General features: G+C 42.3%; 1 protein-coding gene across 2 annotated transcripts in view; it reads right to left on the minus strand.

The window, feature by feature from the left end:
• The window catches only part of celf2 (cugbp, Elav-like family member 2), a 277,136-nt gene that overhangs the window by 203,227 nt on the left and 52,112 nt on the right, over positions 1-21,797 (minus strand). For both annotated transcript variants that reach the window (XM_042511588.1, XM_042511585.1), the window contains exon 2: positions 4,226-4,261. Coding sequence is in view for 1 of the 2 variants with exons in the window: in XM_042511585.1 (XP_042367519.1) it covers positions 4,226-4,261 (36 nt within the window). In the remaining variant the exon portion in view is untranslated. The remainder of the gene's footprint in view (positions 1-4,225; positions 4,262-21,797) is intronic.

Here is a 21,797-nt window from a genome sequence, read left to right on the forward strand (position 1 = left end):
CAGGAAAGAGCCTTTAACACTGATAACTGTCACCGCCGAGGAGAGAAACCTCCAGCCAGAGCCTCCTCGCTGCACCGAGCCTGCTCCTCGTCTCATAAATATTCAGATGTGGGAATACTGAGGGGGGGGCGGGGCCAGGAGCGGTGCACTGAGCAGTCGCCGTGGCGAGGGACCGCTGTTGTCATGTGGCAACCGGGGAGGCAATAACGGACGCAGCGTACCGGGACGCCACATTGTGTGAATCCCTGTAATTATAGTCTCCTCCGTCTATGTGTGTCTGGCTCTGTAAACAGGAAGTGTGTGTGTGTGTTTGTGCGTCTCGCACACACCTGCAGCCCCGGTGCCAAAGAGGAACTTGAGGCCTTTAGAGAGCTGTTGTATCTGTTCCACTCATGAGCTGATGCTATTCATACGCTAATCAACGCTTGTTTACGCCGATTTGTGTATTTTTTTTGCGCGAGGGCGGGACGCGCGTGCGTGCGAGCGCCATCCTCCCCGTCTCAGGAGGTCATGTCAGAGCCAATAGCGGGTTTGCGGCTCATAATGACCGATGCTGAAAGGCATCCGTGGAGCCACGCTCGCTAATTATCAGCTGTGCGCCTTCAAAGAACATTATCAGCACAAAGACCTGCAATTATACACACACACTGGCACACACTGGCACACCCTTTATCACCCGTTTCCGCCGTCAACTCTTTCTCCTCCCATACACTCTTCTTTTCTCTTGATTGCCTTTGTCGTCTTTTTCTTTAAAACTCCATTCTGTCCTCCTTTTTTCACCCCTCTTTCACTCCCGCCTCCTCTTCTCTGCTCCCTACGACTCCCACGACTCTGCTTTCCTCCATCCCCACTCCATCTTTCCAGCCTGTTTTTCATATCCTGCCGTCCGTTTATCCATCCCCATCCTCCCAATTCCAGCCCTATCCTCCCCTTCAGCTCCCTTGTTTCCACTTTTCCTGTCTCTTTCTCCCCACCCCCCCTCCTCCTCGCAGCTCCTCTTCCTCCTCCTGGCCCAAAACAGACACTTAAATAACGAGCCGGGTGTCAGTCAAACCGCCAGAGAGCTTCATTAGAGGAGGAGAGAGCACAGGATCAAATTATACGCCCAGTTCTCTTTTGTGTGATTGTGTGTGTGTGTGTTTGCAGGGGATTGTGGGGGGTCGGCGGCGGCGGTGATGGTGGTGGTGAAGGCAGAGAGGAAGTAAACACGCGCTCCGGAATGACGCAGCTGTGTGGCGGATTAGTGTGTAACACACATCGTTCGTGTGTGTGTGTGTGAGCTCATGCGCCAGTCACAGCCTCGCCTGTTTTCTCCAATCAGAGAGAAAAACAAAAGCAAACTATTTTGCCTAATTATTCACAGCCACAGCCGTCGTCTCTCTCTTTTCCTGCCGTGTTTTGCTTCTTCTCCGTCGGCGTCTTGTTCCGTGCTGGAGCTTGTTTTTTGATCTGAGCTGATTTACCTGCTGCGTTTGCCAGTGAACACCATCAGGTGTAGCTTTAGACTGATTCTATATGAGGCCTTTATTATTAAAACACAAGATGATTCAATTCTGTTCAAAGACAATGATACAGACTTTCGTTGAATTCATCTTCGTTAGATTTCATCTCTTTTTTTTACCACCAAATAAGCACCAATTACTTTTTTGGAGATTAAAATGATAAAAACAAGCAATGAAAACTAAAGCTGCAAGCAGACATGATCAGCAACGCCTTTCTATATCTCAGAGAAACTGGCGAAAAACTGGTTGATGCGTGACGCTGGAAATAATGTATTGCAAATTGTCTACCACTTCTTGTGAGCACTATATGACTCTAGAAAACACAATAACTATATACAACAATAACTATATACCATAACTATGCTGTGTATCATATGCAGACCACACCATGTAAATTTCATGTAAATTGGATTATCTATGTCACATAACTTCCTGCTGTCAGTAGGTGGCGCTATGACTTTGAGTCAATACAGTTAATACATCTCTTCAAGCTTGGACTCTCATCCAGCATGTGAAATTTGGGGTGGACTGGACGATATGAAGTCAAGTTACAACAGCTTCCTGTGTCATGTAAAAACATCAAAATTCACCATACCACTACGGCATCGCTGTTCCAACAAAACACATTTTCACAATTCAGCGACAAAAAGGTCTTGAGATTCTGCTGCCCAAATTTGAGATGAATCAGTTAAATCCTTCAGGACAAAGTTTTTTTCATTGTGTACCACCTCAGTAAGTATTCAGCTCCCAAGAACCACCAATATGATCACAGTAAGACTGTAGCAAAGGCAGATCCTATTCAGAAATGCACATTTTACATATGAGGCAGGTTTACTCCTCATCAGAAGATTATTTATTGATGATATCTTTGTTTGAGCTATAAATTATTCTTTTGCCATTTAGAGTGACATTAGTGGAACTGTTATTCCACTCAGATTTGAAACAAATCTGATAAACCCTCTCGAAGCAGCATACAATACATGACAAGCACACAAAATTCAAAATAGACAACTAACAGGTGAGCAGAGCTAATGAGACCCAATGAGAAATATGCCAGAACTGATGAGAGCAGTGTCCATATCAAATTTTGTGAATACAGGAGCAACTTTGTCTGAACTAAGGTATCCCATACAACATTAGGAGGCACACTGGAGCCCGCTGACCACGCAAAGCCCATTTACTGCAAAACTACACAATTTTTGCCAGTTCTGACATGTGTGTGGCAATTTTTGTGAGTTTTCAAGCATACCAAGCACCTCGAAAATACGACTGCACAACAAAACAGCCATCTCTACAAAAACAACAGGCTTTCTGGCACTTTTGTGCTCAGGCCCTAAATGAAAGTTTAATCAGTAGAAACACTGAGTTACTTGGAGGACAACATCAGTGGCCAGGCATGATTCAGCCCATTAAAATCACATATTCTTTGCATTACTGCTGAGTATTTTCTAAATATACAGAAGGATTTTAAATGGATTTCGTGCAATTAGCCATTAGATTCAGTTCATTTCATTACAGGATGAAAATCTGCTCAAAGACACTTAAAACTGGCTCAGTATACACAGATAATCCATCACTGTAAACGTTGCCACTCTATAATAAAAAAAGAAAAGAAAAGATGGTACTGCCAAAATTTCCTATACACAACTCTTATGTTTGATAATATAGTGTGTGATTTTAGACTCTCAAACTCACAACTAATATTTGGTACAATATCTAAGGCAACATGAACTCACTGTAGTGTGTTTGTCTCTGAAATACATGTCCTGCTATACAACAATTCAAAAATATACCCCAAAAAAAGAAAATCCACTCATCTCAACAGCTACTCAGAGAAATGCATGTGCACAGCAACAGAAATCACTCACTTAGTATCACTTCCAGTGCTAAAAATCAAAATACTCTCATCCTTTTCATATGTGAAGTATTTAAAAAATCAGTTTACTCAATAATAACAAAAGACAAACAAATTAAAATGGTTAATGAGTACACTTGCAGCCAGACCTGCTGATGCATAATGCATCCTATAAATGTTTATGAGACATTCCATTATTAGGTCCTCTGGTAGATAACCAGTCATTACGAGTGTTGCAACAGTAAGCATTATCTGATTATAATCCAGGTCATAAAGCATTATGGGTGCACTATAATGCTTCATGAGTGTTCATATGATGTTAAATGGATCGAACAGGTGAAAAAGTGCTCCTATTCCTTTTTTTCTTCTCTGTGTTGGAGGAAAAAGTGAGGGCATTGATGGTTTTCAGGGCAGGATATTCGTCCTTTTCCTGTTAACTCTGCCTCAGATGAGAAATAGGTACTGCTATTTTAAGATCGGCCCTTATTTAAACCTTCTTTCCCTCCCCTCGCTTGATCTGTCGCTCTGTCGCCAAAGGGTTTAGTTTAATGACCCTCCTCGGCCGTAGATCTGAGCTGCGTCACATCTCTCCTTTTCAATTTCCCTTTTCTCCCTCCCTTTATTTCCATCGCTCTCTCTCTCTACAACATCCTCTCATCTTCCTCCCGCTTTTCCACGTTGCCCCCATCCCCCAACAACATCAGCAACATCACTCCAGCGTCGGAGCTACAATGCCTGTTGATGTAGTCAGTGTTTGGCCTGAAGCCTGGAGATACACTGCATGCCTCATTGAGGATGAGGCTGAGGGGAAGACAAGGAGTGAGGGGGAGAACGAGAGAGAAAAAGAATAAAAGATGTTGAACAGTACCTTTGTATCGGTCCAGAGAGGTCGCTGGCGTCCTGCCTGCAAGACAAGAAGAAAAGGATTTACTAGAACATGAAAAATAACAACAAAATTACATAATAGCAAGCAAGCAAAACGTATATATTTATATACTGCATGTTTCATTCCAGGTGAAAGTACGATGTGATGGACAGAGTGCGAGGTACAAGATGCAGGCGCACAACAAAGCTGTTGACTGACCATAAAAGCGAGTCAAATCCATTACAATAAATATGAAAACTCGTAAAATAATCATGAAGAATAAACAAATAAGAGATACAGAGACGTAAAGTCAGAACTCATAGAAAAATTGCTACAATTAAATAAAATAAATACTAAAATTAGACCATTAACAGATGATAATGAATATAAATTAAAATGAATAAAAGAACAAAAAATAGGATAAAACCAATAACCACTAAAAGTGAGACCACAGTTAGGTTAAAACAAATAAAATAAAATCAAATAAAATAAAATACAGTAATAGTCATTGTGTATTTTTTTTACATAATAATATAGGTAACAAAAATGAAAATTTCTTACTTAAAAAAAAAAATCCTTGTTTTTAGTGGCAAAGCCGAGATGTTAAATAAAGTAAGTATCTCATTCCAGCTAATGGACAGCCTTGTTTTTAGACAAAGGAGCAGTAGCATAACTGCGTTTGCCTGCTGCACGCCCACTCCGAAATAACAAGGAGGAAAAATCTCCGAACCGCTGTCACTGTGATTTATTGTGAAACTAGACAAGCACATAGCCACAGCATCATGTGACCTAGAAAAGACAGTTTTGCCATTTTCGCCTGAAATAGCACCTTTTAAAAACTTTTTTTTGCAATAAATGGGAGTCGAAATGAACGTTTTTCCAGTCAGTGTTTTTTATATCCACAACTTGGATTTGCGCAATGTGAGGGTTAATGGAAACCCGATAATGTTCTCCTTAAATTCACTAAAACTGATCTGTCACTTGTGGCCACCAATGCTCAAAATTGCATTTCGAAAAGCCGCTTCCTCTAAAAGTTTACCATTTCACATAAGTTGAATTTTCCCAGAACGCCATCCCATAATTTCTCAGTGGCAACAGTCAACGGGACACGTTGACTGTTGCCTTTTTGCAAACTGCAGTTTTAACTTTATCTACTTTTCAGCAGTGGAAGTGAAACAGTTGGGCGCCGATGAAGGCAGTGTTTCTGGAAACATGACACAACTCACATTAGATACTGGCAGAACAAAACACACACACACACACACACACAGAGCCATCTAAATAGTAAATTGGTCTTGTCTGTCCTTGGGAACAGTAGAGAAACTTGTTCGTTCCACTGGGTTTTCTCCATAATTCCCCGCTGTTTCCTCTTTCTCTCTTCTTTCCTTTTTGTTTTATCCCTCCCTCCAATCCTCTGTTCCTCTTCCACTGCATGTAAATAAATTGGTCCCCAGGCCCCACCACTAGACACTGTGAGTGTGTGTGTGTGTGTGTGTGTGTGTGTTTGTGTGTGTTGCATTGAGTGTAATGCTCTCTCTCTCACACACACACACACACACAAACACACAACCCTCCAGAGCTCAGAGCTGCACCAAATTAGCCCGGGTTTTATGTCACAGAGGTAAATAAAATAATAATGAATTAACAATGCTGTCATTAATATACAGTGTATATGTGAGCGTATGTATGTGTATGTGTGTGTAAGAGAGAGAGAGCGTGTGTGAGTGTGTATTATGATGAAATGCCGAGAAAAAACTCCTTGCTCCTCCTCAACACAGTGGCCAATCACCGCTATCGCCACTCTTTGCATTTCAAAGACACACTCTTGTCTGTTTCATCTCCGACCACAGAACGCTCATCCTGTTATCCTACCACACACACACGCACGCACACGCACACACACACGCGCACACACACACACACACACACACACACACACACACATACACACACACACACACACACACACACACGATAGCCACCTCCGCTTCAGTCCATTCTCCCGGCACCATGAATTATGAAACAGGGTAAATGGAACATCAAACACACACTGCTCGCACTTTCAGGTTTACACACCACATACACACTCGAACGAGGAAGATACTCGTAACTTGCTGCACGTAAAACTCCACCACACACTCCATCGCTCATATTTCGGAATCTGCATGCATACATATACAAGCAAAACGTTTGCACGGCGCAGTTCTCATGACTTATTAACTCGCCACAGCTTAAATGTAACCGTTTTAAAGTCATAACGACCCTGATAAAGCTTCATTAGAGTCACTTTATGAGCGCGATGACACTAAAGACACAGTCAAACAGCCGGAGCTCCTCTTATTTACTTATATTTAGTCGAAGATAATGAAATCTGGCAGATCCAGAGTGAGTTAAAAGTTTTAAATTTGTAAATTTGGGGGTCAAAAAAGAGCAGATTTTACTAGTTACATGTCTAAATCTGATCTGACATAAAAAAAAAACATTTAAGAAGTCAGTTTCTCTCGTGTTCAATTAAAGAAGTAAATGTTTCGAAACATTAAAAATTAAGAAACTTCACTTGTTTCTGGCTCTTGCTTTGTAACTTGTTGCAAGACAAAGTTATAATAACTCAGTAAAATTTGCAAATCTGCAATATTCTCGGTTAAAGTTTTTACCCTTTGAAAAATGAGCAAATTAGTTCAAATTCTTTCAAAAACATGGAAAAAAGGCAATAAGCAACTTCAGAAGCAATGTTCAACAAATTACAATGTTTTTTTTGGTATACTCAGAAAAAAAAAATAATTAGCTTTGGAAAAATATATTGTGGAAAAAGGAAAAAACTAGAAAAAATTGTTCTGACTATATTTCTAATTACAATGATAACATATTTTAAATAATGTTACAAGAAATAATAATTTTTTTTGCACTTTTTTCATGTTATTGCCAAGTTCATATGTTTTTATTTAACTACCTTAATGACCAAAATGTTTTCTGAGGTTTTAAAAGTTCAGCCTGAGCCATACCATGCTATAATTTCATAACCATACAGGGTTTCACAGCTGTTCAACTATGTTTTTAACACAAAGGTATTGGATGGAGGCTCTGTACTGGTCGAAACTTAAGTTCAAGCATTGGAATCAGTACCAGGAAGGAAAAAAAAGATATGGAAAAATCTCAAAAGTGTCATTTTGGTTTTGGTGTACCACCCAAGATTTTCATTGGATCCATCTGACCACCACTATGAAAAAATTCTGTGGGGTCCACTGCTTCACAGGCCAAAAAACCCTTAAAAATCATCGGATTACATCAAAAAAGCTAATTTCACAGTGTGTACTGAGTGTGTCCTTACAGTGTAAATTCTTGTGATTGACTCGAATACAGTAACTTTGTCATTTAAGCATTTGTTTAAATAACAAATGTTGAGTTCTGTGTCCAGTAGCCTTTAAAATCCAATTGGATTACCTCAAAAATGCCTCGGCACGAGGTTTAAAACAAGGCCGTTTGTCCTTGTTCGTAACAGGCTGACATTTTAGAGAAATGTGGTCTTTACAGGACGTTTTGTTTGTGTGGAAATGTCTCAAAAAGCTTTTTGAATATTCTAAATTACTGCGGGAACTATTATTTCACAAGAGACCGCTTTAGGTCTGGATAGTATCTTTCAACATCTCCCTCTGAACGAGAATCTGATTATCTGCACGACTACAGAGCTGCTCACAAAATAAACATGTCTCTTCACAGAACAAGGGGTGATTTTTGCTGAAAGCTTTTCGGCCTGATTTCGGCCGCATCAATTGCCCCTTGTTGGTCTGCGTGAGTCAAGCCAACAAGATTAGGGTCAGAATTGATCAGTGGGGTGGAAACAGACGGGAAAACAGCGTCCAGGTGGAGACGAGCCAGACTTATGCTTCACGACGGACAGATTTTTGGAACCCGTGCGCCGACTCCTGCGGGCCACGCGCCGCCGCAGGCCTGGCGGAGACGTAAAACGAAGCTGAAACGTGAGGAACTCCTCAGGGCGACGGTGCCAGAGCCTTTCGCAAAGACGGAGCAGGTGGCAGGACCCGGCGAGTACCACGGGCGTATTTGGACATCTACACACACACACACACACACTCTGCATTAGTACTACATGAAGGGACACACTATGAGCCAGCTGTCATGACACTTCTAAACGCCATCGATGACAAGAGCGTTCCCACGCCGGAGCTTTTTAAAGTGATTTCCCCCCTCTGCCTCTCTCTCTTTTTAACACACAATATTGGGATATTGGATGTGACACGGATGCTTTTATTGTGGAGTAAAACATGAGAATCTGTGTTAAAGCCCTGATGGGATTCATGTTCGCCAATTATCAATGACACGAGAAACCCGGTTAACTCGGAGAAATGAGGCTACAGAGAGAAATCACAGAACGAGTTCACGTGCACTTTATTAACCTGGTTACTGCAGAACCTGAATTTACGTGCATCTTGTCAGCAATGTGCAGTGTGTCTGATTTATCCAGCTCAGTATGTATTTCATTAGACATCAGTAACTACTGTTCTTCCTTTTGGTGTTGGTTTCCATTTTAGTCAAATTTGGGTTTTAAAAGGTCCAAGGTGATAATCAAAAACTGCTTGTTTTGTCTGAATAGCAGTCCAAAACTAAGAGATGTGCATTATTTTTTGTACTATGGCCTAAGTAAAAAATGGAAAAAAAATATGCCCTTAAAATAAAGGATTTTATATTTTTTCATTTTTAAATTTGGACCTTTTTTCCTTATTTTTTTTCTACAATTTTTGTTAAAGAAAAAGATTCTGGGAAATTTTTGTTGTTAAAATGTTTCAGTAAATTTAAGAATTTTTGTCTTTTTGTAATAAACTTTTTTGCAATTTTTTAAAAATAAAATGTACAATTTTTTAAAAATTATTTTAAGGACAGTTGAATTCTGGCCATTTGTTTTTCTTCAAATTCCATTGAAAATTATTTTTTTTTCTTTCAAAATTTTTGAAGAAACTTTAAAAGATTTTTTCTTAATTTTTTGTGTGATTTTAATTTTTTGTCTTTTTGTTTTTTTCTTTTAAATTTTTGGAAATTTTTAAAGAACGCATGGCATCCAAACCTGCAGGCCAGAAGATTCTCTAACCATGGTATAAGCGGGATAATGCAGTTTTAGTTGTCTATGAGCAAGAATTTAAGGACTCCTCAGAAGAAATAATGGGCACCTTGTCCAGCATGATTCCTGACATGATTATATAACACCAACAAAAGCTGCTCACTGACTGATCGCGTAATTGTTTAATTTGATATTTGGTGATTCTAAAAGCCCTCAGAGCGTCTCTGTCTCTCTCTGTTTCTCCTCCAAAGTGTTTTTCTCTCCTTCATCATCGTCTCTGCAGCCCATTTGTGTCATTCTAACACTTTCTGTTTCAAACACTTCTCTCCTTCTCACCTGCCTCACACACACACACACACACACACACTCGCCTCACACACACACACACACTCGCCTCACACACGCTATCCCCGACCAATCAACACATCCAAACAAACGTCTTTTAAAAACCTGATAAATACATTCACACTTTCACACCTTCACAAGACTTCCCACTTCTTTCTTCGTTGTATTCTTATCTCCATCGCAGGTGTGTGTGTGTGTGTGTGTGTGTGTGTGTGTGTGTGTGTGTGTGTGTGTGTGTGTGTGTGTGAGACAGCCGGTGTCATCCCGGTGCCAGAACTCTTAAGATGATGTCACATGTGGGCTGGTGGCCCGCCTCCAGATGGATCTAAACTCTCCCATTGGAGGGTGAGTGTCGTAAACGTGGCGTGCCAAAGCGCCAAAGGGGGGGACGAGGATTGGACGCCGCCGAGACGTGCGGGACACCAGCGAGCTGCCATTTCATTAATCATCCTCTGACTGATGCCGCATTCACGGTGAACGCTGGTGTATCCGGAAGGACACAAGTCGGAGTGACTCAACGGTTCATAAAAGCACTGACTCACACGTATTTGTGTGTGAAACCGTCAAGATCAAAGGCTTCTTTGCTCTTAAAGAAATATTCTGACTAAAATCGAGCTGCAGCCTTAAAGGTGTCTGCAAACACGTCCTCAAAAGCTGCTTACAGCCTCGATTCATCATCAGAGAGGAAACAAAGAGGTTTCTCAACATCCTCATTCAGTGGTTCAGATTATATTAGGGCTGTCAAACGATTACTTTTTTAAATCACGATACTGCCGAACTTAATTGGACCTTGAGCAGATTGGTTTGATTTCTCTAAAAAAAAAAAAAAAAAAAACATAGGAAGAAAGCAACAAACAAAAAAATACAAGAAAATTACCTGGAAATTAGCAAAAAAAACCAAACAAACATAACCCAAAAAAAAGTGTTTAAAATCATCATTTTATAACATAATTTTAATCTATTTATGATGATTCTAATTATAATTATAGTTTTTTTTGTTTTAAAAAGAGAGGAATGTCAGCCGGGGTTTAACACGATTAAAAAAAATAAAATTAAAAATAAATAAATAATGAATTTTAAAAAAGTGAAAGTGTGACCTTAATTGCATTGTGATACAAACAATAACGCTGACAACCTGACATTATATCCCAGGATTTAGCGCCCCACAAATAATGTTACGTACTTAACGTTTAAGGGAAAGTTTGGGATTTTTTTTAAATTTGGGCTGTATGAAAACCTTATTTACTTATCTTCTGCTGTCCTGCATTCATATACAGTGATTATCACTCTGTGACAAAATCACCCTGGAATATTAACAATAATGTGATAATATACAACAGTTAAAAAGCCTAGATCTTTTTAAATAAACAACATCATATGCCGCCACCTGGTCGTGGTCACAGTGACCTTTGACCACCAAAACCTAATCAGCTCATCCTTGAGTCTACTTGAACGTTTGTGCCAAATTTGAGGAAATTCCCTCAAGGTGTTGAAAACATAATGCCTCTGGCCTCGGCAGTCGCCAGCAGGTTCGACAAAAAGCATGTATGGATGAGATGCCGCTATACATATATGATTTATTACTATACACTGCATGAAACTAAAAAAAGTTCAACATTTTGTGTTATAAACATGAATTTGGAACAGTATGTTTTGTAGGAATACGTGTGAACAGTGCACGAGCACAGCCTGAATTTCCACGGCAGCTTTCCTATGGGTTAACACACGCTAACGCAGCATTTTACCATGAAAAATAACAATCAACATTGTTGATTCAGAGTGGAAACTATACAAAATCAATGCAATAATAAAACATTATTTCACAGTCGATTCAATCGGCAGTTCAGCCAGAACGACTCCACAGTGTGATGCTGGGAAAACGGCCGTTCCTCTGTCACACGCTGCAGTAAAACTGTGCATGTGCAGGCTATAAAAAGGGTCTCAAAGAGTGCGTGCCCCAACAGGCCTCGTTTACAGTGTGTGCGTGCACACAAGCGAGTGCACGCGTGTTACGTGGGATGCATGCGTTCATGCATGCATGTGTGACATATTGAGGACATTTAAATGCAGCGAGAGGAACGACCCGAGCGGTGCGGGGTGAACGAAAGGGAGAAGTGGTAGTGGTGTGTTAGGCCTCATTTACCTTGTGATATTCAAAGGGTACGCAGGCGGGTCTCCGCACACTCACACGTACTCACACGCACTGTGTGTGTATGTGTGTGTGTGTGTGTGTGTGTGTGAGACCACTGAAAATGGTACAACTTCAACTCAGTGGAGGAGAGACTCCTGAATCATCCATCATGCCTCTGGGAGAGGAGAGAAGACCTCCCCTCTTTTTGTCTCTCCCTCCTCAACCACCTCCTCCTCCTCCTCCTCCTCCTCTTTAATAATAACCCCCCCACCTCCTCCCCTGCACCTCCCCCTTCTCTCTCCCCATTTAATAACAGCGCAACAGATCAGCTCCATTAGCCCAGACCTCCTCACACATGCAAATGAGGCCGGCGTTGTGGAGGCACGCGTCACGCATTACTGATGCCGCCCTCCCCGACCCGTCACTGCTCACAACACCAAAAACTGCCTGTGTGTGTGTGTGTGTGTGTGTGTGTGTGTGTGTGTGTATGTGTGTTAGAGAGAAACATGGAGAGAGAAGTGTGCATGTGCATGTGCATGTGTGTGTGTGTGTGTGTGTGTGCGTGTTCCAAAAGTGGCTAAATTGAGATGCATTAAGGTTTTGATTGGGGCAACGAATATGATGCCGGTGTGCGTGAAGCCGAGAGCAAGGCCATTACCAGGTGGCCCCGTGAAAACATCCTGCAGAGTGAACATGGACGGCGGACGCAGGGTGGAGGGGACGGGACAGAGGGGACAATTAGACAACAGGAGCAGAGCTGGATGAGGAATACTCAACAAAACAGCTGATTGTGTTTTTATAGCAACTTCAGCAGTAAAAACACTTCAACAATGTATACAGTGCAACAAAAGTCTGACAACCCGCTACAGCGCGGACATGTCCAACAGCCCGCTACAGCGTGGACATGTCCAACAGCCCGCTCCTGCACGCGGACATGTCCAACAGCCCGCTACAGCGTGGACATGTCCGACAGCCCGCTCCTGCACGCGGACATGTCCAACAACCCGCTCCTGCATGCGGACATGTCCAACAGCCCGCTCCTGCACGCGGACATGTCCAACAGCCCGCTACAGTGTGGACATGTCCAATAGCCCGCTACAGCGCGGACATGTCCAACAGCCAATACGCATGGAGGTGGCTAGTAAAAGCACCCATACCACTGATTCATCACATGTACCTGTAAGCCAGGCATCACCAACTGGCGGACCGCGGTCCGGATCCGGACCAAAACTCCGTCCTTTCGTGACCGTGGACAAGTTGTAATAAAATGTAAGAATGAGAACAATATTCTTGAAGAGTACTGCTGGGCAATTAATCGAAAAACATTCAGAACCTCTAACAGACATAATCTTGGGTAAAATGTTGGGTATTTCGGTTATTTCAAAATTCTGTTAACCCTTTCCCCACTGGGGCTGTCAACTCCCACGCATCTGCCATTTTTTCTTTTTTTTTGGGTTTGTTTGTTCTTATACTTTTCTGTTTTGCAATTTTTTTAGTTTTTTTTGTAAAGTTTTTAGTTATTTCTTGCTATATTTGAGCCAAGTTGTTTATTGCCTTCTTGTCATGTTTTTGAAAGTAAAAATAAATAAATAAATAAAACCATTTTTTTTTTTAGGTTTCAAAGGGTTCTTGAGAACTCGTGGTCGCGAGTCTGCACCAGGTGAAAACAAATGCAGAAATGTATGAATGAAAGACATGTGAGTGCTACAAATGTCCTTTGATTGGGGGCCGGCGGTGCTTGTGGCTCTTTGTAAAGGTGTTGACAGAAAGACGAATGGTGAACCTCGATCCCGTCCTGCCACCTTGTTAGCCTTGACGGATGTGCAACATAATGGAGCTGAAATGACGGTTTGTCATAATTGGAAATAATTAAGGCTCTTTTGTGGCGACGCTGTTTCATCTGAAGCTTTCATTAGCGGGCTCAATACCAGGTCTTTGCTTTTGTCCACTTGAGAGACGGAAATCAGTCACGTCCTTATCCGCCCTCTTGTTGCTGCTCTTTCAAAACTACGTGTTTGATGAATAAACTTCACGTCCACAAACAATCACTCCTGGCAGCCGCTCGGCGCCTACTTTAGCAGCGCCAAGTCCTCCCGGTGACAAGGTGCCTCATAAAAGGCCACCATATCAGATCTATTGCTGTCCGTGTGACTGCGTGCCGATAAAAAGGAGCCGGGGAATAAATCAATATCGTGAATGCCAGTTCATCAGATTGGGGGGTGGCTCAGACGGCGAAATCTCAACCACTAATCTCTTTAATAGTCTGATATTACATTTTAATCCCAGTCTGATTCCTTCACTCTTTGGTTCAGGCTGTCTGCCCAACGCCTGTCAAGGAGCGAGAGGAGGAGGACAGTAAACAGAGGAGGAGAGGAGAGGAGAGAGAGAAAACCAGGTGGATTAAAGAGAAGTTAGAGAGCAGACAGAAAAAGAGGAAGAGAGGAGGTGACGCAGGAAAACTCGCTCTGCTTTTGCAGAAACACAGGAGGCCAAGGGCCCGTCCCACCGGCCCCAAACACGCTTCTAGGATTTTAGGACACTTCGAGAAATTTTCTAGGATATTAGGGCTTTTCTTAGGAAACTAGGACATTTCTAAGATTTGAAGGACATTTGTAGGATTTTAGCATGTTTGCAGAATTTCAGGACATTCCTCAAATCTTAGGACATTATAGCACACAAGAACGTTTTTAGGGTTTGAAGATGTTTGTACAGTTCTAGGACATTTCTAAGATTTTAGGACATTTCTTGTATTTAAAAACACTTCTAGGATTTTAAGTCATTTTAAGGATTTTACGACATTTCTTGTATTTAAGAACACTTCTAGGATTTTAAGTCATTTTTAGGATTTTAGGACATTTCTAAGATTTTAGGACATTTCTTGTATTTAAGAACACTTCTAGGATTTTAAGTCATTTTTAGGATTTTATAACGTTTTTCTAGGATTTTAGGGTATTTCTTGGATATTAGGACATTTCCAGGATTTTAAGTCGTTTTTAGGATTTTTGAGTGTTCCTAGGATTTTAAGATATTTCTTGGATACAGGACATGTCTAGGATTTGAGGGCATTTCTAGGATTTTAGCGTCTTTCTAAGATCTTTTCTGATGCTGTTTTTATGCGCTCTGGCACCTTCTGTATACTTACATACAAAAACAATTCCCAGTGTGATTCACTTTATTTTTATTGTAAATTAGAAGATGGCTGGGAGGCCAGATTTGGCCCGCGGGCCATCAGTTGAGTATCACTGTAGCAGAGGAGGAGAGCTGGTTGGTTTATGGAGCGTCATGGCACGCTGCCATTTCAAGTGTGAATTTACAGTGCGGGGTGATGGACTGTGAGAGACGGAGAGGCAATAAAGTGATGTGGATGAGAACTGAGGACAAATTGATATGATCATAACATGTCACATTAAAGACAGGCCTGCCATCCATCAACATGATAAAAGGCCTCCTTCATCCTAACACTAACACCACTGCCATTGATCTCAATGCTTCACTTAGCCAACCGCTAACCGTTTATGATAACTATCATTATCCAGTTATGGGGAATGGTGACGATCCATCAGCGCCACAACAACAACAACAACAAAAAAAGACTGCTAATTCGCTAATTCGCTGCACAGACCCTTATCTTGGAGGGAAATTAGGTAGAAAGAGAGTTATCTCCCTGGGTTTTTCCTCATTATGTCATAAAATGATGTGATGGTGATGAAACGGCAAAGTGGGAGGAGACGTGTGTGTAAAGAGCCACGGTTGTTAAGTATGATTTGGAAAGAAACTTGAGGAGGAAAAAACACTTTATCAGAAAGCAAAATCCTCTTTACTTGTGTTTTTGTTACCAGCAGGATGGAGGGAGAGAGAGAGAGAGAGAGAGAGAGAGGAGGAGGAAAAGCAGCATCGACGATAACACCAAACATGCTTTTAAATCACCCTTGAGCAAATCAGTAAATCAATATCAATTAGGCTGTGAAAGAGCCCAAATGGACAACTGGCTTTGTTTTAACTAATGAAGTCTGTGGAGAATCCAATCCCCCCCCCCCCCCCCCCCCCCCCCCCCCCCCCCCCCCCCCCCCTCGTTACCACCATGACAATGTGGAAAAGCTGCACACAGACAGACACAGAAACTCGCAGACACTCGCTGCTGTACGATTTAAAACAAAGATTTGTCCCTTTTGAGTTTTTCTGGTGCTGCGTTCTGACGCCTTCACAACTATTTCAAACCTTTGAAACCTGAACCAACAAGTCAAACTCTCTTCGGAAACTCGTAAAAAGATGGCGAGAAAACAACCTGGAAGAAATCAAAACAGAAAAAAGTGTCAAGAATCTATAATTCTGATTATTAGAATTATAAATTCAAATTGTGAGGGAGCACATCAAGTTTATTTGTATCGTGGACTCCATCAACACTTTGAGACCTGAGCAAATTGGTATGATTTTTTTGGGGATAAAAAAAATGGAAAAAAAAAAAGACAACGACCAACTTGGCAAGAAATGACCCACAAATTTCAAGAAATTATTCAAAGTTGACACAAAAGTGAATTGAAAATTTGTTGTTGTTTTTTTTAAAGGGGGAGTTTATTTAAAAAAATATCAATCAAAAAAAGAGAAAAAAAAATCACAAAAAAATCCAATCCAAAAAAAAAAAAAAAAAATTTGTAGAAAAATCACCAAAAGTCTTAAAGATTTTTTTTTTTTTTTTAATCAGTTTTTCTGGCTTTGATAAATAGTTAGTTTTTAGTTTGGTGTGCAAGTGGGTTTGGAAGACATGGTGATTCTTTAAAAAAAAAAAAAAAAAAAAAATCGCCTTAAAAATTGAAGAAAAAAGAAGCTAGAAAAGTGAAAAGAAAAGAAAAAATCACCAAAAATTCCAAAGAAAAGATGCCATCATGTTTTCTTTAAAAATCAGTGGTCAAATAAGTATCAAAGTTGTGTGCGTCTCCCCTGTGCCAAAACAAAAAAACACAAGTTCCTCCTCAGTGCTCAAAGAATTATTTGGCCTCCCTCCCCTACAGAGGTCTGGACTTAGTCCCCGATGTCCACAAGTCCCAGAAACGGCCCTGATAAAAGTAATCAGTAGTTACTAGAATCATTCGTGTTGAGTCTCAGTTTTGGCCGTCGATTCTGTGAATTTGCTGAAATCTCAGAACATGTCAACATCGCTGAAGAGTCGAAGAGGCCGAGAAACACGACGAACTACGAGAACAGAAGTTGTCGAAAGTTTGAGAGCAGCACGTCATTACTACAATGATTTGGAAGTAATCTTTACTGAACACACACACACACACACACACACACACACACACACACACACACACACACACACACACACACACACACACACACACACACACACCACACCATCCCTGGCAGGCAGCATGCAGCGAGGCTGCTCAGGGCTGCCATATCATTTTAAACATCCATCAGCTCAGCAGAGATATCATATTAGCTCCTCATCTGCATACAGCGCCGACAGAATGACAAACGAGAGAGAGAGGGGGAGAGAGGGGGGGGGGGGGGGGGGAGAGGAGAGAGGGGGGGGGGGGGGGGGGGGGAAAAGAGAGAGAGGGGGGAGAGAGAGAGGGAGAGAGGGGACAGAGAGGGAGAGAGAGAGAGGGGGAGGGGGGAGAGAGAGGGAGAGAGAGGAGAGAGAGAGGGGGAGAGGGAGAGAGAGAGGGAGAGAGAGGGAGAGAGGGGGAGGAGAGGAGAGAGAGAGGGAGAGAGAGAGGGGAGAGAGAGAGAGAAGAGAGGAGAGGAGAGAGGGAGAGAGGGGAGAGAGAGAGAGGAGAGAGAGAGGGGAGAGAGGGGAGAGAGAGGGAGAGAGAGAGGGGGGAGAGAGAGGGGAGAGAGAGAGGGGAGAGAGAGGGGGAGAGAGGGGGAAGAGAGAGGGAGAAGAGGGGGAGAGAGGGCGAGGAGGGAGAGAGGGGGAGAGGGAGAGGAGAGGAGAGAGAGAGAGGGAGAGAGGGGGGAGAGAGAGGGAGAGAGAGAGGGGAACTTAGAGGGAGAGAGAGAGGGGAGAGAGAGGAGAGAGAGAGAGAGGAGGGAGAGAGGGGGAGAGAGGGAGAGAGGGAGAGGGGGAGAGAGGGGAGAGAGAGGGGGAGGGAGAGGAGGGGGGAGAAGAGGGAGAGAGAGGGGAGAGAGGGGAGAGAGAGCCTTTTTCTTCCCTCTCTCCTTTCCCCCCCCTTTTTACTCCTCTCTCCTCCTTTTTTCCCTAGGGGAGAGAGGGGAGAGAGGGGGAGAGAGTAGAGGGAGAGAGAGGGAGAAGAGAGGGAGGGGAGAGAGGGAGAGGGAGGGAGAGAGGGGGAGGAGAGAGAGGGGGGAGAAAAGGAAAGGGAGAGAGAGACGGTCTCTCTCTCTTTTCTCTCTCTTCTTCTCTCTCTAGACTCCTCTCCTTTCTTTGCTTCTTTCCTTTTCTCTCTCTGCTTTCTCTCCTTTCCCTCCTCTTTCTCTCTCTCTTCCCTCCTTCCCTTCCCTCATTCCAGAGAGAGAGGGAAAGCGCTCCCTCCTTCTCTCCTCCTGCATCTACTCCCTTACATGGCCGCCTTTCACCCCTCTGCTCCCCTCTGCTCTCCCCCTGCCCCCTGCTCCCCTCTGTGCTCCCTCTATCTCCTTATCCCCCCCTTCTAACCTCCTAAAATTGGATCAACACCGCCGGCAGCGCGTGTGTGGAAGTGTGTGTGCGTGCATTGTTGCGGTGTAATCACATCTTTTAAATGGAAAAAGGGATGAATCTCTGGAGGAAGGATGACCAGGGCCCACCGGGCCCATATCTGACTCCCCCCCCCCCCCCCCCCCCCTCCACGGGCGCTCTTTGTATCTCCGTATACTCCCATCACGCTCGCCCTCACCGAGCAATCGAAGACTCTCACAAACTTTTCTTCCTCACATCTCCGACATTTCTTCAAACTTTTTCAGCCTTGTGCTGTTGCACTTTTATGCTTTACAGTCTCGGTCCGGCCGGTCCATTTTTTCTCTGTTAGACCCTCAATTTTGGAGATTTTCAGGCCGTGGGCGTGGCTCAGTGTAGGACCTCAGAACCGTTAGTCACCAACAGAACGAGCGAAACACAATTTATAATTGTGTAAAGTGATACTTTCCACAATTACCCCGATTATATTACAAGTCACAGAAACAAAAAAACCTTTGAAATCACGCTTTTCAAATTGCTTTTACTTCCCGTTTCAAATTTTCATGACACTGCAGCTGGAATTTTAGGCAAATGAGCTAAAAACATGAACTCAAAGATACAAAGATTTTAGGACATTTCCCAGATCTTAGGACATCCCTAGGATTTTAGGATGTTTTTAGGAGTCTGGGACATTTTCTCGGAATTTGTGTAATTTCTAGGACTTTAGAAAATTCCTAGGATTTTAGGAATTTTCTAGGATTTTTGGACATTTGTAAGCCTTTTTAGGAAATTTCTAGGATTTTTTTTGGACATTTGTAAGATTTTAGGAAATTTTGTGGATTTTAGGACGTTTCTGGGATTTTAGGAACTTTGTCGGAGTTCAAGGCATTTCTCAGATTTGAGGACGTTTCTTAGACTTCGGGACATTTCTAGGACTTTAGGGTCTTAGCTAGGATCTCTGTTCGGGGGTGCGGGGGATCCTTTTTTGATAAAAAACGTGAATTAGAAAATGGTTGGGGGGCCACCTGGCACAAAGCGATTTCGTAACTTTCCATATTGGCACTGTTTTTTCAACGCGCTGATATACTTAAACAGCATAATCAAATTCCTAAAATTCAGTTATGGTTTTTGGTTTTGATGCGACGCCCCAAGATTTTTAAGTGGCCCCAATGGACCGAACATAAAATAACATACAAAATAAACTTGTCCCATCAAGCGAACCATGCTCACCGTTTTTTTAACATTTTTCTGTCATTGGCTCACAGATGAGAATGAATGCTCACTCAGTTACAAAAACCCAGTTTAACAGGAATGCCGTCACATATGGAGGCAAACCGGTAAAAATGATCCCTGTGTCTTCACTGCTTTGCTGCTCTGCCCTAAAATGATCACAAAATTGATTTGAATGCCCCTTTACTGGCACTCCAAAGACCAACAATGCTCAGACTGCTGCTTGTGGTCCCAAAACGCAGCTTTTCACAGGCTGCTAGCTATAGCTAATGTTAGGGTTTGTTTTTAATATATGTAGCGAGGGCTCCCTGGGAAGCATCATTGATTCGGAGTAAATTATCCTGATGAAATCAAGTAAATTGAAATAGAAATTTCATAATGATGTTTACTCTATGCTTACAGAGAACGCGGGCCCTTTGGCAATATACAGAAACCTCTGAGAGCACTTTGAATAAAAGATACAAAGATGAGTTTGACTTGATTCTGTTTAACACAACCTTTTATTTACTCCGGTTTTCCTGGAGCTGCTGCTAACTTTGGCTTTTATTTTGCATCTGGTCCAGTTTAAAGGAACAAATCACCTCCCAAATGACAAGTTTTACATCTAATTACTCGCTCAGTGTTGAATTTCTAAAAGAGCAGTTTGGGGTTTTTTGCATGCCTTCACAGTGAACGAAGAATCCAAAAACTGAGGGAACTGTTGATGAATGACGTCCTAAGGGTCCACATTTAACAACATATATACATATATATATATATATATATATTTGTTTCAATTTTTTTTTGGCTCTTTGTTGTCATTTATTTTTTTTTGCATTTTACAGGAAAATGTTAATTTTGTTGTTTTTTTTTTTTTAATTTACTTTTACATATTTATTGTACGGAGTTACTTTTTTGGATTTCTAGTATATTACACTGAATTTTGTCACTTGTAACAATGCATTATATACTGGGAAAATGTTTTTTTTTTTTCCATAAGACGTTGATGCATTTTGTCAACATATTCTACAGTCTATAATTTTTTTTTTTTTTTTTTTTTTTTGCATTTTTCTTGGTGTGGCTGTTAAAGGGTTAAGTACAGTAAATATCAAATTCTTTAAGACTTTTACTTGAGTAATATTGTAATCTGCGACTTTAACTTCTACCAAAGTCATTTTCTGGTAAGAAATGTGTACTTTTACTCAACTTTGGAGTACTTTATCCACCACTGACCTCTTTGGACCTAAATATTTCTTTACAAAAAAGAGTCATTAATTAGCAGCTAATCAAACAGCTCTCTCTCTGATTGGGGCCAACGTGTGCTAAACTACATGCGATGTTTCGGCCCCGGACGTCTCGGCGTGTCAGGTCCCCTCCCGCCGGCTGAAAAAACGAGGCCTTTATGTTCCACTTGCGCTGCTCCAGAAACCAGACTGTGAAGTTTTTCTGAAACTAGTTTTCTGAAACCGTCTGACTAATTGGTTTTTTTCTGGTGCCCGACTTGACCTGAGCGGCGAAGCTCGAGCTGCAGAGGCGCTTCAAGCACGTCAATGTACGGACACATATATGTATTCATCATGTGTGTATGCATGTCGTCGCTCCTCGCGCGGTGTTTTTTTTGTGTGTCACGGCCCGAGCTGCATATGGATGAGCTAACGCGGGGCAATCTGCGCTTCAAGGCGCACGAGCACTCCGGCGCTCACGAGCGTGTCCACTCTTTTTCACAATAGTGAAATACAGACGCAATAGAGCGTATCACAAGTGAACTTACTGAAACTATGCATTATAGATCAACACCCTCTCTCTCTTTTTCCACGCATACATTTTTTCTTCCTCGTTTCAATGAATCTCCACGCACGCTCACACGCCACATCACAAATGATGGGATTTAAACATCAACAGTATGAAATATTCATGTGTCAGCGCGCCAGCCGCTCGAGCAGAACTACCACCAAGGGGGATTTGCCTTCAGATCTGAGGATACTACTGCATTCCCCCCTCTCTCTCTCTCCCTCTTCCCTCCCCCCCTCTCCCTCCCTCTCTCCGCCTCCCTCTCTCTGCCTCCCTCCCTCCCCCTCTCTGCCTCCCTTACTGGGGGGGCCCCCGCCTCCAACGCAGACATGCTCTCTGCCTCCCCCTCTCTCCCTCCCTCCCTCTCCCTGTTGTGTCGCAGCATCCGGAGCCGTTGTCACAG

The sequence above is a fragment of the Plectropomus leopardus genome, chromosome 22 (assembly GCF_008729295.1).
Source record: "Plectropomus leopardus isolate mb chromosome 22, YSFRI_Pleo_2.0, whole genome shotgun sequence".
NCBI classification, from domain to species: domain Eukaryota; kingdom Metazoa; phylum Chordata; class Actinopteri; order Perciformes; family Serranidae; genus Plectropomus; species Plectropomus leopardus.